Genomic DNA, 16578 nt, shown 5'->3' on the forward strand with positions numbered 1-16578 from the left:
TTGCAGAGTAGGCTTCGGAATAAGGAGGGGTTAAGTGTTTCCTGGAGAGTTACAGTGCGTGGGGCTGGGAGGTGTCTCCAACAGCACAGCTCCTTCTAAATGTGGGCGTCTCACCAGGGCAGGTGAGAATGGGGTAAAAGGGGAGAGTCTCACCTTTGTGGCTGGATTAGTCCCTGATATCCTGATTCTCTACAGCTTCTCCAGTACCTTTCTAACCTTACACTTACCCTTGGTTTACAGGAGGGGGTGAGAGAAAGAGACTGAGAATCAAGCTTTCTTGGCAGAAACGGCAGTGGACGAAAATTGAGTTACAACGAAAATAGCAATAGTAATAACTTCCTTGACTTGAGTGTGATAGGTACACACTCATCTTAGTTAATACCACGGGCACTAACAACAAACGCGAGCCCCAGAGACCCCAACCTCTCCGGCACCGCGGGGCATGCAGCCTCCCCTGGCGGCAGCCCCCGGCAGCGCACAGAGCACCGAATCCCGTGCGCACCTCGCGGTGACTTCTCGGGCCGGCCGGCCAGCCGCGGGGCCTGCGCGGGGCGGGCCTGAGCGGGGGCGGTGCAGACGAGGGGCGGGACCTGCACGGGTACCACCCCCGGGATCAGGCTCGGGAGGGCGCGCGCTGGGCGCTGGTTAAAGAGGCGCGTGGAGGCGGGTGCGGCGCACACTGCTGCGGCTCGCGGAGGACGGCCCACGTGTCTCCCTAGACTCTGGCCTTGAGTTCCCCGGCTCCCTTTACCCCAGCGAGCCAGGGCGCCCCCTTGCCCCGCTTTGTGTCCACCCACCAGCCTCCCCCCCGCCCCCCCGCGCGGGAGCAAGTCCTCGTACAGTTCCCCGCGCTTGGTGGGCCAACTTGGCAGAGCAACTTTGTCCGGAGAGCGGCGCCGGGGGCGGGAGGGGGGGGGGAACAGGGCACTGCGCATGCGGAGCTCCAAATTCAAACAGCTGTTTCCAGAGGCTGTAGGGCGCGTGGACCCGGAGCCGCAGGGGCTAGGGGAGCCTTTCTCCAGGAGGCGGCCACTTGGGAGCCATGGTGGACCGGGGCCCACTGCTCACCTCGGCCATCATCTTCTACCTGGCCATCGGGGCGGCGATCTTCGAGGTGCTCGAGGAGCCACACTGGAAAGAGGCCAAGAAAAACTACTATACACAGAAACTGCATCTGCTCAAGGAGTTCCCGTGCCTGGGCCAGGAGGGCCTGGATAAGATCCTGCAGGTGAGCCGCCGTCTGTGCCCCTACAGACACTGGAAGCCGGCCGGAGCTTTAGGAGTGCCGAAGGGAAACCCTTCACAGTTTTGGATAACCCTCAGTCCCTGCGGGCAGCCCTGGGGGTGGCAGGAAAGGCTGTCTCACATGGGTCTGGCTGCTGAGGTCTGTCGTTTACCCGTAGACACGGGAGTCACCCACGCGCGGAGACTCTTTGGGAACCCCGTTTGTCCAGAGAGACGTTGGGGTTGACCTCTGGGTGAACCGGCCCCGCGATGGCTCCCTGTGAGTGTGCGAGTACCTCCCTGGTTGGAGGGGGGCTGTAGGACGGATAAAGGCGGTTATCTGCACTTTGAGAAGCTCCCGCTCCCGGAGTTCGGGAGTGGAGCCGGGTGCCACCCCTTCGCATCTCCACCTCCCAGCTCCGGGCCAGTGCCGCGCCCGCCCTGTGTTTCTTCTGGAACGTGAGCTGGCAGTAGTGGCGGGAGGGTCCCACAGCCCCAAGCTATGCAAAGGCTCCTCCGCACCCGGACCCGCACCCGCAGGGATCGGGAAGTGGGTAGGGGGCTCCGTACCGCCCGAGCGTCACCTCCCCCCCCCCCCCCCCCCCCCCCCCCCCGGGATGGGGTGCTGATGGCCGCAGTGCCTGGGACGCGCTCAAGCTTCCGGCAGGGCTTATCTCATGGAGACACCTCCCCTCCTCCCCCAGGGCTTGGAGTTAAAGTTGGTGAAAGTAGCAGGTTGAACAAAAGAACAAAACCCCGGGAATCCTTTTTAGGGGAAAGGAGAGGTGGAGCAAAAGGGGACGCGTGGGGGGTAGTTTCTTCTCCGTGTTGACATTGCGAACCTCTTATCTTCTGGTACGTGCTCTATGGATGGCTTTGACCTCACTAGAATAAACTGGGGCTGACCATGGCGGCTGGGATCTTGGGGCTGTTTGGGGCCCAGGGTCCTCCACGCCAGTTTCTCAGAGGCTCTTAGCCTTAAGCACCCACCCTCCCTGGCCTGCACTAATGGCTTCTCTCCGGTGGAAGGACCAGGACCTGGGTATAAAGAGCTGGTGACGGCTCTAGATTGTGGAGTGGGGTAGGGGTAGATTGTCCAAGGTGTTATTTTTCTCTTGGGGTGGAAGATGCGAGAAAGGAGGTTTGATGAGGAACAACATTTAATCTACAGCAGCCGCCCAACATTTTATGATTGTCTAGTTGTCTCTCATTTTTCTGGTCTCAGTTTCCCCGTATGTGAAATGAGAATGCACCCGTCTTCATCCGTCTTCCCTGCCCTGGACTGTTGGGAGGTTGAAAGCTGTGGAAAACATGAGCATGTCTTGCTTGTGCTGCCCCCTCATTGTCCTTAAATCGATGGACATTCACACACCCGAGCATATAGGTACCTACCAGCAGCTGGGCAGGTGAAGACCTGTCCTCCCAGGAGCCAGTGAGAGGGGAGGTTTAGGGGTGTTGCATTTTAGCGGGGAGAGCCTCTGGGCCCTTAGCAGTCCCCAGAGTGGGTGACCGTGGGAGGTGAGGTTGATGGGGAGGAGGAATTCAGCCGGTAATTGGGGTGGTTTGGCTGCTAATAGCAGGAACTTCTGTGGATGAGTGTCTGCCCTGTGTGTGTGCGTTGGGGAGGGGTCACTTTATAATTTCCCTTGAGGAAACAATTCCCCGGGAGAGCAGTTGTTGTTTAGTTTGTTCCAGGGCTTTGTTTAGAGGGGGAAGAGGGCAGGCGGGGATGATAAAGAATCAAGCTGCCCTCGAAGTGTTTCCCTCTTCGCCACAGCAGGGGAAGGAAGGAAAGAATTCAAGGCTGAATGTGGGAAAATAAACTTCAAAACCCATGGAGAAGGGAAGAGGGGGGTGGTCAGGGTAAGGCAGCCGGGTGCAGCTGGTGGTGGTAGCTTTGGAAGTTAGCTTTCTTAAGGGGTTCGAGTCAACAAAAAGCCTCTTATTTGGGGGTCCTCTTAAACCCGCTGATGATTGCCCCCCAAAAGCAGGCAGGTAACTTTTAGATGTGGGCATCGGGCCAATCTGATTTGGAGAGGATCATGGACAGCCCTGTTCCCCACCCCTGGCCAAAGAACTCTCCAACCTTCTCCAACTTCCCCTCCCATCATAGGAAAAAACCCAAGAAGTGAACACTGACCAGCGGAAGCATTCTGCTAGCATCACTTTTTAGTCTGCAGAAATCTGCCTGGCTCTGCTTTCTGTTATGTGACTTGAGGCATTACCTTCAGCCCCAGGAAATTGGTTTAAGGAAAAAAGAAGACTCCGTTGTGGAAAACTCTAACTTCTTTCCCATCTGGCCTGGGGCATTTCCACCTGAGGTTCTGTGTTTTGTCAGGTTCTGAGTCACCTTTGTAATCCTAGAGAAGTCCCAAGCTAGAAATTCCTGGGGTAGGGGCGGGCTCTTGGGAGGGGTTGTTAGAAGTAGGGGGTGCAGACTGAGTAGGGTTTTTTTTTTTTACACTGGAAACTGCATGTGCTTTCAAATGTGTGCAAAGGGAGTTAACACAACACACTGCTCACTTTTCATTAGGTCTTATAGGCACCCCGCCCGAACCGAGTTGTCTGGTTCTTCCTGCCCGACTTTCAAATGCTTACACTCCCTGCTTCTACCGCAGCAGCCTCAGACCCTGTGGTTGTCCTCCTTCCTGCCTTCAGAACCACCTTGAACCCTTGCCTCCCCAGCCTCTTCCCTGAATTGCATGCAGAGGTTTCCACCAGGGCAGTTAGCATGGATTTGAGCACCGTGTGTGTTGGGCACTGGGAGTGGTATGTGCATTTTATAAAAGAGAGTGGGCACAGGCCTGTTTTGACATCTGCATTGGCCATTTTACCCATCAAGCCATTTGACTTTGCCTCTTTCCTCAGTGCAAAGTGAGGGTCCAGTGAGGATCAGGGCAAGTAGAAGCGTTATGCAAGATGCCTACAGATGTCACTTAAAGCGAGCATGTCTCCCCCTGTCTGTTTGTGTTTATTGAGCACACGTTGACCTAGTGCTTTACCTGCGTTAGTTCAGGTACTTTTTACAGCAACCTTATGAATTCAGATAAGGAAACTGAAGCTCAGGGAAGTTGAAGTGGCCTTGGTGACACAGCAGGAGGGCACAGCCTGGGGTGGGAACCTGGCTCGCCTACTCCTTGTACACCTTTGCCCTGCTTCTTAGGCCTGTGAAGCTGTTGAATGGGTAGTCTGTAAGTGAGCTTAGTGGGGTGGTTCAGCTGGACTTCGGTCTGCTGGGAAATTTTATTTTCTATTTCCCCTAGAACAGGCGTTGGCATGCTGGCCTCCTGTGTTGGGCCTGGCCAAGCCAGCACCTCCTCTGTTACTGCGGTAAGCATCGGTCCACCCCTCCCTTGGCAGCACAAAAGAGCAAAGGGTTGGGATGCAGTGAAGGGGGGCAGTCTCAACCTTCACCTCCAGTATGCAATGATCATAAACAGGAAGGATTTGAGAACTCCCTGTGCACCAGAGCTTTGAATAAGCACGTTCTATACATTCTTACTTTAATTTAATCTTGGTGACCACCCCCTTTTATAGATGAGGACAATGATATAACTTGCCCAGGATTATATAGTACAGAATCAGGTTTCACACTGAAGCGGGTTGATCCCAGAGTACATGAGAACATTCATCAACGAACATTTATTAAGTGTCCACTATGTGCCAGGCACTAGGCGAGGATCTGGGAGTGCAAAGATGGATTAAGACACCACGAGGCTCAGACTGGCTGCTGGGGAGAAGGATGAATAAACCCACTATGATGTGATGGTTCCTGAGGGCCTCCAGAACCAGCCTGAGGGGTCAGGGAGGACTCTCAGGAGGTGATGACTTTAAGTGGGGTCTTGGATGTAGGAGTGTTTAAGAGGGAGAAGGAGGGAGAGAGTGAGGTGTTCCTGCTGTGGCTCTTGAGATTCCCATGTCTCCCAGGGGTGTGGTAGGGGTCGCCTCATGCCCTGCCTTCCACTGGAGCATCCCATCCCTAACTGGTTTTTCCTAGACTGCTCACATAGCTGACCAATCCCCAGAAGCCTCTTGGATCCTACTGGCCTCCTTGCCAGCTCCAAACTGCATTATCCTATTTGGAGGTTTTCCGTGGGTGCCAGACCCCGCTCCTTTTATTTTCTGGACCCTTCCTATTCTCTACATGTTCCAGTCTACAGTAGTCAAGCTGATTCCAGTTTTGAGGTTCTGACATCGTGTTTCTAACGCCAATCCTCCTCCTAAAATTTGAAAATATAACCATGGGTTATGTGCAAAAGTTACATCTGACCAAATGATGTAATGATCTGACCAAATGATGCCCTTAGAATGGGCACATTCATTGAATTTTTTTGAGAATTGAGGGTTAACATGAAAACCTCTTTTGTTTCAAGCCTCGTTGGAAATTGTAAAGCACACTGGTCCACTTAACTGCCTTTGTAAGTAAAGGGAACACAATAGATCTTTTGATTATCCAAGATCACGGAGGCCTCCACGTCATTAGTTCAAACTTGGATCCTCACTGTCTAGAACTGCAGAAGTGGAAAGTAGGGAAGTTGGGGTTTTGAGAGGAAATGGAAGAAAGAGGTCCCCTCCTAATGACCTGTTTGTTTATGTTCCGATCAAAGTTGAGGGCAGCCAAGATAATAATAATTCTTAAATCGGTAAATATGCCTCAGTTAACTGCTCTAGTTAGAGCTTAACAGTTAAAGTGGATTTTTATTGAATCGTTTTGAGAGTTTTACTAGAGCCCTTAGGATGATTGCAGATGGCATGGTATTAGAGAATTATTGAGGGTGGGAATTAGCAAGTGTTGAAAGGTTCTAGTGGGGTGGGGGGAGCCCTATAGGAGGGGGTGCAAGGGAGGTGATGACTGTTGCTTCTAAGTGTTTTCCTGGGGCTTTGCCCTATTTATAGTCCTACATTTAAAAGAAACAGTCCTCTGGTTTTGGGCGCTGTGCTTGGCCGCCTCTGACCTCAGGCCAAGGGCTTTCATCTTGAAGTTGGCTGTTTGCTGTCAGATTGTGCTCAGCTTCTGAACTCTCTGTGGGGTGGGGGGCAGGGAAGTATAAGGCTTTGGGGAGCAGAGGAGCCATGGTCCTGACATAGTACCCCCAAGATAGTCTTTATACATGGGGCGCCTGGGTGGCTCAGTCGGTTAAGTGTCCGACTTCAGCTGGAGTCATGATCTCACGGTCTGTGAATTCGAGCCCCGCGTCGGGCTCTGTGCTGTCAGTTCAGAAGCCTGGAGCTTGCTTCCGATTCTGTGTCTCCCTCTCTCTCACTGCCCCTCCCCCACTCACACTCTGTCTCTATCAAAAAATGAATAAATATTAAAAAAAGAAAGATAGTCTTTGTACAAATTGGGGTGCAAGAACTACTAGGCCAGAACTGGGTGATTCAGAGAGGCCACGTGTGCTGGGTACTATAAGAAAGCATGTGAAATAGGCTTGCCTCCTTCCCGGTTCCCTCTGGGGGAATGCAGAGGGTCACGGCGAGTCTCCTTGGAGATTTCACTGACAGTTGCCAGGGACTCTTAGAATAGGGCAGACGAGGCCTGACCTGGCCATCCTCCCCAAGGATGGGTTTGACATGGATAGAGGACATGCTTTCCTCCAAGTGCCACTCGCCCCACCACCTAACTGCAGGCTCCTTGCTGTTGTTGAAAGAGTCACCATGCAAGCAGTATGTCTGATGGTTATGGGCTGGCCTCTGAAGGCATGCCGCAAATATCACCCTCACTGTTTGCATAGACGAGCGCTTGGCACATAGTGCTCATTAAGTGTTAGCTGCCGCTGTCGCTGCTACTGTTCCTAAGACAACCCTGCTATGTGAAGGGACTGCCCCCACACAAGTGTGGTTCACACAGTAGCAGGAAGACCTTCCTGAAGCAGAGGAAAGGTCAACCGACTTTTTTTTAATTGTAGTAAAAAACACATAACAAAGTTCACCATCTTAACCATTTTGAAGAGTCCGTTCATTCTTGTTAAGTATAGTCACACTGCTGGGAAACAGCTCTAAAGAACTTTTTCATCTTGCGAAGCAGATTCTGTCGCCCTTAAACAACTCCCTTTTCCCCTCTCCCCCTGGTTCCTGGTAACGAGTAATCTACATTCTGTTCCTGTGAATGTGACTACTTTAAATGCCTTCCAAGTGGAATCATTTGTCTTTTTGAGTAAAATGGTGCCACCACTATGGAAAACAGTGTAGAGGCTCCTTAGGAAATTAAAAATGGAAATGTATGATCGAGCAATCCCTCTTCTGGGTATATATCAACCAAATTTTTAAAGAGCTAGACAAAGAAGGGGGGATGGTGGGTCCTTCTTGCCCACAGCCCTCAGGGAGGAGTAAAAGTGCGTGATGGTTCTGGGCTGCAACCATAGGGCCGAGAGGTAAGGGTCAGATGACAAAGCCCTCTGGGTTTAGCCAAGGAATTTGAACTGACCAAATTTTTGCAATTTTTAAGTCGGGGAGTGAACAGCATTTCAGAAAGTTCCCTCTTCCTTCACAGGCGTGGCAACTTAAAAGAAGTAGAATCTTCAACTCTAAATTTTAAACAGCATTTCTGTGGGCTGATCCCTTCGCCCCATGGGTGTTCTGATAAGGATGCTTCCTCCCTTGAACTTTCTGATGTGATGGAGTGTGGGTTTTTCCACCAAAGCCCACAGAGCCCACTCCCCCCGCCCCCACATCCACCCCAACGCACACACAACACAGCCCATCCACCCTCCCTCACACCCCAGCTTTCAGTTAGGGCACCTTTTCCTCTTACCATGAACCCCTTGGGAGGTTCAAGTGTGGGTTCCTGTCCCAGCCAAAGCACCCCCCCAATTTGATGACCTTCCAGATAATACCTTAGTTGCCCCTTTATGTAAAAAAGTGGGGGGGGGGCAGTGGGATATTCCAGCTCGGTACAGCTGCCTGGGCCCTCTGGGCTTTTGGTGAGCAGTTAATCTGATCCCTAAATTTTAGAGATCTGGACAAAGGAAGGGTGGGCTCACGGAGGGGCCTCCCTCCTGGCCAGCATTTTTGTGTGTACTGAAGCCTCAGAAACCATACTGGGCCGTAGACCTTGGGGGCTCAGCCTCGCTGGGCAGAGAAACAAGGCCACAGTGGCGAAACTGAGGGGAAATGCGGTCCTGGTGCTGAGTGATGGGTTGCAGATGGTAGAGGTTGGAGAGATGGGACAAGAGTCACCGGGCCTCAGGATTCAGTTCCTGTTTGCTGAGGCCTGTGGAACCCCTTGGCCTGCAGGGCATCTGGCTCTGAATAAAACATAGCCCCTGCCCTCAGGGAGCCCCCAGTCTAGAGAAAGAAAGGTAAGGAGCTCTCACCTCGCTGACATTGGTAAGGGCACCTGGGGGTTCTAAGTGTGAACCAGTGAGAGATTAATTTCTACTCTTGAATTTAAAGAAGCAGGTATTTGAGGCAGGCTGGAAGGATGAGTGGTGTGGGTAGCACTCTGCTGAATTCCTACTGGGTGCTGGGCATTGGGCTCCTACTTTAACTGTCTCATTAAACCAGTCCAGTGGATTCAGTATTACTGCTATGCCCATTAGCCAGGCACATGGAGGCCAAGGGATTTGCTCAGGTCTACATGGCTACCTGGAGGCTCAGACTCATCCCCACCTTGCTGACTTCAGAGCCAGGAATGGAGGAGGATCCAGGAGGTTCCCTTATCAGCACTCCCTTCTAGTAGGAGCACCAGAATGGACCACAGAGTTTCAATACCGTGCCCAAGGTTGTCCTAGTGGAGTTGTCCAGCATTCTCCATTTCTTTCAACTTCACCCACAGCCCTCTCCTCCAAAGAGTTCATGGTCCACACCTGAAAGTATGGAAGGTTGATACCCTCTTCCCTTCCCGAGCAGGGGCCCTGCTCCTTGCTCTGGGGAAAGGTGGCAAGGCTTTCTCTGCTCAATCCTGGCTCATCCCGGGCTTTGTCAAACCTTTTCCATTCTGGAGGATTCCAGGGGCAGATGGCCTCATGGGTGTCTTCCCTGGGTGGTGGTCACTCGGGACCTGGGATCAGAGTTGTTTCCTCGTTGGGGGCAGACTCCACCCACTTGCCCTCTCACAGTGCCCTTGGCAGACAGGTCCCTGTGATTGGCTTTGAAATGTGCATTCTGTTTTTCCTCCCCTCCATCTAAATATTTGGGTTTCCTGCTGAAATATTTAATCAGGATTGCGTACTGTGGCTGTTGTCACCTCCCATGGCCCAGTGTAATCTGGCTGCAGCTGCTTAGCTGGGTCCCTCCTAGGAGGGGGAGACTTGCTCCCCAACCCCAGGAGAAAAGCCCTGCAGTGTGCTTGATGGCCCAGCCAGCACAGGGTTGAGCCCCTCCCTTTGTGTGGACCTGTGCTTGGCGCTGGGGCTGGGGCTGACGGACTCAGATCTGAGCCACTGTGTAGGAAATAGAAGATTTGGACCTGGGTTCCAATTCTCCCTATGGTACTGGTGTGTGCTGTGCGACCCTGGCTGGATTTCACTTCTCTTGGACTCTACTTCCTTCAAGTAAATTCATCCATTCACTCAGGAAGGCTTGAAGTGCCGGTTAAATTAGGCCCAGGTAGGCAGTAGGAGCCCTACGTGGGCAGGGACGTGTGTCCCCACCCTTGGCCCTAATCCACAGACCTGTGCAATAAGCATGTGGGGGTATAGCCAGCCACTGATGTGCCCACGGTGTCTGCTGGCCCCCGGTGCCCAGTGCTGTGCCCAGCTCTGAGGGGGGATGTGGAGATGCATGTGGACCTTCAGTACTATGGCCAGTCTGGAGGACCTAGGCCTCCTCAAGATGAAAGCACTTTTCCTTTTTTTTTTTTTTACTGTTTATTTATTTTTGAGAGGGAGGGAGAGAGAGACAGAGTGCCAGTGGGGGAGGGGCAGAGAGAGAGGGAGATACAGAATCTGAAGCAGGCTCCAGGCTCTGAGCTGTCAGCACAGAACCCAACGCAGGGCTCAAACCCATGAACTGTGAGATCATGACCTGAACTGAAGTTGGACACTTAACCAACTGAGCCACCCAGGTGCCCCAGAAGGCACTTTTCTAGGTGAACTGAGCCAGGCCCAGACTCTGGCCCCTGGTCTCATAGTCTCCACACCCTGAAGAGGAGGAAGGGAGAGTGCCATTATCAAAATGTGCTCCCACTTTCCCCTTCAAGCCTCATGAGGTGGGGCCATGTTGCCTAGTGGTTAAGGACAGGCTTTCAAGTCACAGTGGCCTTTGCAAGCTGAGTGGCCCTGAGCACACGACTCGCGTCTGAAAGGGACAGTGATGTTACCCATCTCGGTGGGACGAAGATAACGGGAGAACATGGAGAAAACGTATGTGATGTTCACTCCCTGTAGCTGCCAGCTCCAAGTTCACCTTTAAATTCAGTTTATTGCCATCTCTTCTCCGGGGGACTTGACGGAATCAACTGCTCTCCCTCTCTGGGTCATTCTCTCCAGGAACCCCTTCTCAGCTTCCCTGCCCCCATCCCTTTTTTATAAACTTTTCCTGAACTCCTCTCTCCTGGGATTAGCAAAACCAATCAGTGTGAGCATTTAACAGGTCTCTTTCCCCCACCCCCTGGCCCAGCTAGATGCTAGATGGGGAGCCGTGGATTCTGCCTTCAAGGAACTTGAGACAGCAAATATCCAGTCCTTCATTCAGCAGATATTTACTAAGCACATACTGTGTGCCCAAACCTGTTTGAGACCTGCTGCAAAGGGAAGCAGCCCCGTCCGTCCCTGCCTTTTGGGGAATGTCTTCAGACCATGTACTACAGAAACCAGGAAGGCAGGTGGACCCGCCGGGGGGAGGGAGACAACACTCCCTGCCCCTTCCTTGTGGAAACCGTTTGATCTTCAGAGCGAGCAGGAGGAAGGCCCGGCTGTTTGCAGGGGAGAAGGGCATGCCTTGAGCAGGTAACTCCGGCCTGACTGGCGCCTGCATTAGGCTTTTGCTACCCCGTGGCCCACCCTGCAGGGTACCCCCTCCACAGCTGGCCAAGGATGTTGGCCCCAGGGGATGGAGCAGGAGTGTTGGGTTGTGTCGCCTGCAGTACCTGGGTGACCCCCTGAGAAACCTTCAGATACACAGGCTTTGCACCCTTCCCAGATTCTCACCCTTGGCCTTACCATGGGTCGCTGCAGACCCATTCCTCCAGGGTGCCTCCCTGTGACCTCTCCGGGCCTGACTGAGGTGTGGCATTTCCATCCCATCTGCTAGATAGGAAAACCGAGGCCTGGTGAGGAGCTGGGGACAAACTGTCTGTAGAACTAAGCTCAGGTTAAACTAGCTCAGCTTGCCCAGGTCGAGAGCCTTTTTCCACTGACCCATTTGTCACCCTGCCTCTAATCCTCTTTTAAATGGCCTTTAAGTCAGAACCTTGACCGTGTTTTGGGGTACAGAGGACTTAATGTTACTTAAGCTAAATTGGCCTGCCTTGATTTCCTAACCTGCCCAGCACACCCCTTTCTGTGATCTTGAGGGCCAACTTCCCCACCCACGAGTGAGTTTTTCTGGAACAAGAGGCAAAAGTTGAGATTGTGGTAACTGTAGGCTCAGAAAGAAGCAGAAATGATCTCATGCTTCCCCAGGGAGCTTCCCCATCACAGGACTCTGCACCCCAAGTGTTTGCACCCAAGGAACTGTCTTGTTGGCTGGTTTCTCCTCACCCCCCACGCCCCCCTCCCCCGGAGGCTGGCAAGAGTGGCTGATGGGGGAGGAGGGTCAGGCTCCGGGCACATCTCCTGGCGGCAAATCATAAATTGTGAGGCTGAAGGGAGCTTAGTGGTTACCTAACTGGCCTCCCTGTACAGCCCCAGAGCCAAGGCCCAGACCTTCGGAGGTTATGTAACTTTCCCAAGGTTACTGCGCAGGGAAGTACAATAAAGGAGTAATTAGAGCTAAGTGGGGCAATTAGGGAAGGCTTCTTGGAAGCCGTGGCCCCAAGACATAGGTTGAAAGGTGACTGCCACACCTCCTGAGAGCTCTTCTGCCACTCTTAAAGCCATCAGGGGTCCTCAGAGACTCAGATCATGACCACTCCCCTCCCCAAACTCAGAAAACCCTCAGTGGCTTCTCCCTCAGACTAAGCCAACATTCTTGCGGTGTGATTTGGACTCTGCTACCCACGTGGTCTCCCCTCTTTCTGGACCGCAACCCTTGATTGCATTCGGCCTTGATATAGGTGGGAGGCTGTCTCCTGAGGGTGGAGAGGTGGTCTAAAATGCTGTACGCTCATAACAGGTTTTCAGTTTTTATGGAGACCTGGAGGTCTGTGTCCACCAGTAACGTGAGCTGCTGTGGGGAGGGGTGGCAGAGGGGCGGAACCACAGTGCTACAGTAGTAACGGTAGCTGGCACTTGGTGGGGGAAAAGGTGCCATGGGCCAGGCGAGGGCCACTGTCACGTTGCACCGACTGCCCAGCAGTGGTAAGATAGCTGCTGTGGGGAACTTCATTTGCAGATAATGCATCTGAAGCAGAGAGATTAAATAACATAACCAAGGTCATACAGCTAGTTAGTGGCCTGAACCCAGGCCTTCAGAGTCCAGAGCCAGGGCTCTGCAGAGTGGCCTCTCATGGTGTCCTAAATTAGCACCAGTCCTACTGATCTTTCTAGGCTACCAGCCACTCCTTGGGGCTGGATTTTCTGTTCGGGGCCCATTGGTTCCTAGCACCCCAAAAGCTCCCCATGCATGCTTGCTTGGCCTTTGCTGAACGCTGTGTTCTGTAGCCTTCAGGGTTCTGACACCACCGTTTCCTGACCACATTGACCACATATAGGTTTATTTGCCACTTGCAGCATGAAAACATTTAAAGCAGGAAAGCTTGGGTTATGTAAGTGGGTGCCACAGTTCAGAGTCGGGTCTGTCAACTCCTTTCCTGCCTTCAGCCCCTTTTCTCCATCATCCTTACAGACCCAACAGGCCCCTACCCTTCATGACAGAATTTGTGGGTCAGGGGACCCAGAGACCGAGGCTTTGAGAAAAAAAATCAAGGAGCCGACGGGGGAGGTGTAGCTGTGAGCTGTGAGATTTCCACCTGAGTCCCCATATTACTGCCACCTCCTCAGCAGCTAAACCTGTACTTGTGACGTGTGCCCCCATTTGGCTTCCCCAGGGGAAGGCCCCCAGCAGGACTCTGGGCTACACCTTGGTAGGGAATAGCTTTAGTCTTGCCATCCTCCTGCAGTGGAAATACCACCCCGATGCTGCTCACATGGCTGAGGATAGAGGTCGGTGACTGCAGCATGCTGAGGACCCCAGGACGGGCCCCTTGTGTCTAAGTGCAAGTTTCTTGACCCTCCCACGTCCCAGGCGCAGGGTGGCACCTGTTCACAGACCCTCTGGAGGAGAAAGAACAGCAGCCCCGTACCTTCCCCATTTCTGCTGTTCAAATAAAACTCTGGCCTCCTGGGTCGTGGAATGCATCCTGACAGTGTTAGCTTTGGAAGCACGCCCTTCCCTTGTCAGCATCCCGGCCCCCCAGAGCAGTGCCTCTCACTGAGGGTAAGTGAGTGCTGAGTGGGCTAAGTGGAGCAAGCTGATGCAGTAGTGTCTTGTCAGCACCCCCTGGGGAGCAGGAAAAGGGAGGGTGTCCTGATTATCAGCTTTTCAACACCCCGTCTCTCCCATCCCCCAGACTCTAGCCGCAGCCCAGAGATCTACTTATGAGTGGCCCAGGGAGTGGGGGCCTAGGGCTTACTCAGCTGACTTGCTGTGTGACTGGGCCAGGTGGCTGCCCCCTTCGGAACCAAGGACTTGCTCCCTAAGGCCAATTAGACACTTGGCTGAGCACCTGCCGTATGCCCAGTACATATGCTGGTTTAAGGACTGTGGAGATTCTGGGAAGAATTAGACATTAGCTCTGCTTTTGAGGTTGGCGTGGGGCTATGCAATGTGTATGGAGAATTACTGAGTAGGGAGCTGGCATGTTGTGGGAGCCTCGGGTGCGCCAGGGGAGAAAAGTTGCGTTGGGCCAGGGGTGTCAGGGAAGGCTCCCCTGAGCCTGGGGTCACCTTCCTTTGAGCCTCCTCCTTCTCTGGGCACGTCTTCCCCACCCTGGGGGTCTGCACTGCCCCCCCTCCTCCGTGAGGCCCTCTACCTGTGCCTCAGTGGATCACAAGTCTAGCACTGAGTAAGGGGTAATTATTAATGAATACCCCGAACCACGAGCTGTATTTCTCTTTCCTTCAGCCTCTCTTCCACCAGTCCTCAAATTTCAGAGGCAGGACCCTCACAGCCCTCCTTTGCCTTTTAGGTGGAAAACTAATCTGGAAAACTGTCCCTAGCCCTCCCAATGGAGGTCTTGGCCAGCCAGACTCTACGTCTACCTAGCAAGCTCTCCGGGACTGCCCCACCTCTCTGAACCTCACCTGCGCACCGCCCTCTTGGGACAGGTCTATAAGTTGCCTGGCAAAATGTCAACACCTCCCTGGGTTAGGTGTGCATTGGGTCTAGACCCAGGGCAGGCGCCACGGTGCTGGGGCAGGGCAACTTTGGAGACATGGGGGGCACTTCTGGGTCCTGCTCTAGAAGTTTCCCATCTGCATCAAGCCTGCTGAGGACTCAGGTTCACTGATCTCAGTTTTTGGCACAACCTCTCTTTTTGGAACGTTCCAGGGCTGAGAGCTGCATGTGGTCAAACCCCCTGGCTCTTCTGCCTGCTCTATGTTGGGGTCACTGTGTACAGGCCTTAAAACCTCCCCTTCCTGAAGCTGGTCTTGTGTCTGTGGACACACTCCTCCGCCCCTCTCCCCCACTGCTCTGCACACACAGGTTAGTCCTTCCTTCTTGACTGTCTGGGGCTGTGTGGCCAGTGGATGGGAAACCCTCACACAGACTACCACAGGGACACCTGATGCTTGAGCTACCCAGGCCCTGGGGGTGGGGGTGGTTTCTTGGGGGTGGTGCTTCGGTTGGTGTTTCTCAAAGTGGGACTGAGCTAGAAGCCAGGCTTCAAGTTAAATGAAAACAAGACTGGGGGTGAGGGCAGCTGGGACTCTGAAGTTAGTGTGGGGGTTCTGTTAGCGTTGAGTCATAGAAATTTGATGTAAAAACAGAAGGCGTGAGTACTGAGTTGGAGGCAGGATTATTGATGGTTCTTTCTTTCTCTGCCTCCCCAGTTTTCTGAAATGCTGTTGTCAAGCCTTTAAAACAGAGAAATTTAATTTTCTTAAAGGGTAAGATATATGCTTATGTCATCAGCCACTTCTGTGCTAGCTGTTTTCATTTTTAATGTTTGAGGTGCACAAAGCAAAAACACGGTTTTAACAGAACGTACTCTAAAACCTGGTGTCAGTTCTGTGATTGCTGAACAGTGTGTTGCTATTGTTTTTCAACGTAGCTGCCAAAGTTGTGACTTCCTGGGCAGCCGTGCTGTTGAACACTTGGAGGCGTAGGGGCTCAATGTCTGGGTAAATGAGGGGGGGCCTTTGGTCTGCAGACCAAGGTGTTTGAGACTAGACACACAAGTCGGCGGTCACCAAGGAGAGGGTGCGGTTCCCTGAGAGGTCCCTGGCAGAGCCAGGGAGCCCCAGCGGCTGTACCCAGTGCTGCGCCCAGTGTCCCCTACAAGGGACGGTGTCTTCCAGCGGCCCACGGACAAGTGTTATGTTGCATCCAGCTCTGCCAAGTCTCACAGGGGCACAGGGAGACCTTGCCCTGCCTTTTGGATGAACACAGAGCACAAGCGAGATTTGGGTCAGCCCAGGACCATGCATGTAACTCAGAGTCAGGAGCGTGCTGCGGTTTACCTCCGGAGGCTTGGGTGAACGTGAGGGACCAGGGGAAGGCGGACTCTGTCTGGGAGAGAGAGTCTGAGTAGGATGTGTTGTGTTTCACTCTGCATCCGATCGGTAATCACCACCCACCTGTTGCCAATTAATTTTATTTTAACGTGATAATGACTAAATATCGTGGCTGTTTAATTTTAAATTAAAATTTAGTTCCTCAGTCACACATTTCAAAGGCTTGGTAGCCACATGGGACTGCTCAGATATAGAACATTCCATCAGCACAGAGAGTTCTCTTGGACAGCACTGGAGTGTTGATAGGAATCTGTTGAGGTTTCTAATGGCCCACTGGCTTCTCGCGGTGTCTAGTCAAATTCCATTCCTGCTCTGGGGTGGGAGAGGGGAGAGCTGGCCCAGCCTGGCAAGCTTGGAGATGGGACGGTGGTGTGCCAGGAACCTGTAGGGGGTGGCCTCCCCACCCCCGCCCCCGACCGGAAACTTGCAAGCCCTTCTGAGGTGAGCACACCCACCCTCACACCCCAAAAAGCGTGAGATTGCAGAGGGCTGTGGACCGCCTTGCCCACTCAGCCACATCAGACTCAGATGAGTGTGTATTTGATGGGAGGGTCATTCCTGGTGTCACCATCAGTCC

General features: G+C 53.1%; 1 protein-coding gene across 1 annotated transcript in view; it reads left to right on the forward strand.

The window, feature by feature from the left end:
- Positions 1–646: 646 nt before the first annotated feature.
- Positions 647–16578, forward strand: part of KCNK5 (potassium two pore domain channel subfamily K member 5) — a 37270-nt gene continuing 21338 nt past the window's right edge. Inside the window, exon 1 of the mRNA XM_049652740.1 lies at positions 647–1228. Coding sequence (XP_049508697.1) covers positions 1043–1228 — 186 coding nt within the window. The 5' untranslated portion in view covers positions 647–1042. The remainder of the gene's footprint in view (positions 1229–16578) is intronic.

The sequence above is a fragment of the Panthera uncia genome (assembly GCF_023721935.1).
Source record: "Panthera uncia isolate 11264 chromosome B2 unlocalized genomic scaffold, Puncia_PCG_1.0 HiC_scaffold_24, whole genome shotgun sequence".
NCBI classification, from domain to species: Eukaryota; Metazoa; Chordata; class Mammalia; order Carnivora; family Felidae; genus Panthera; species Panthera uncia.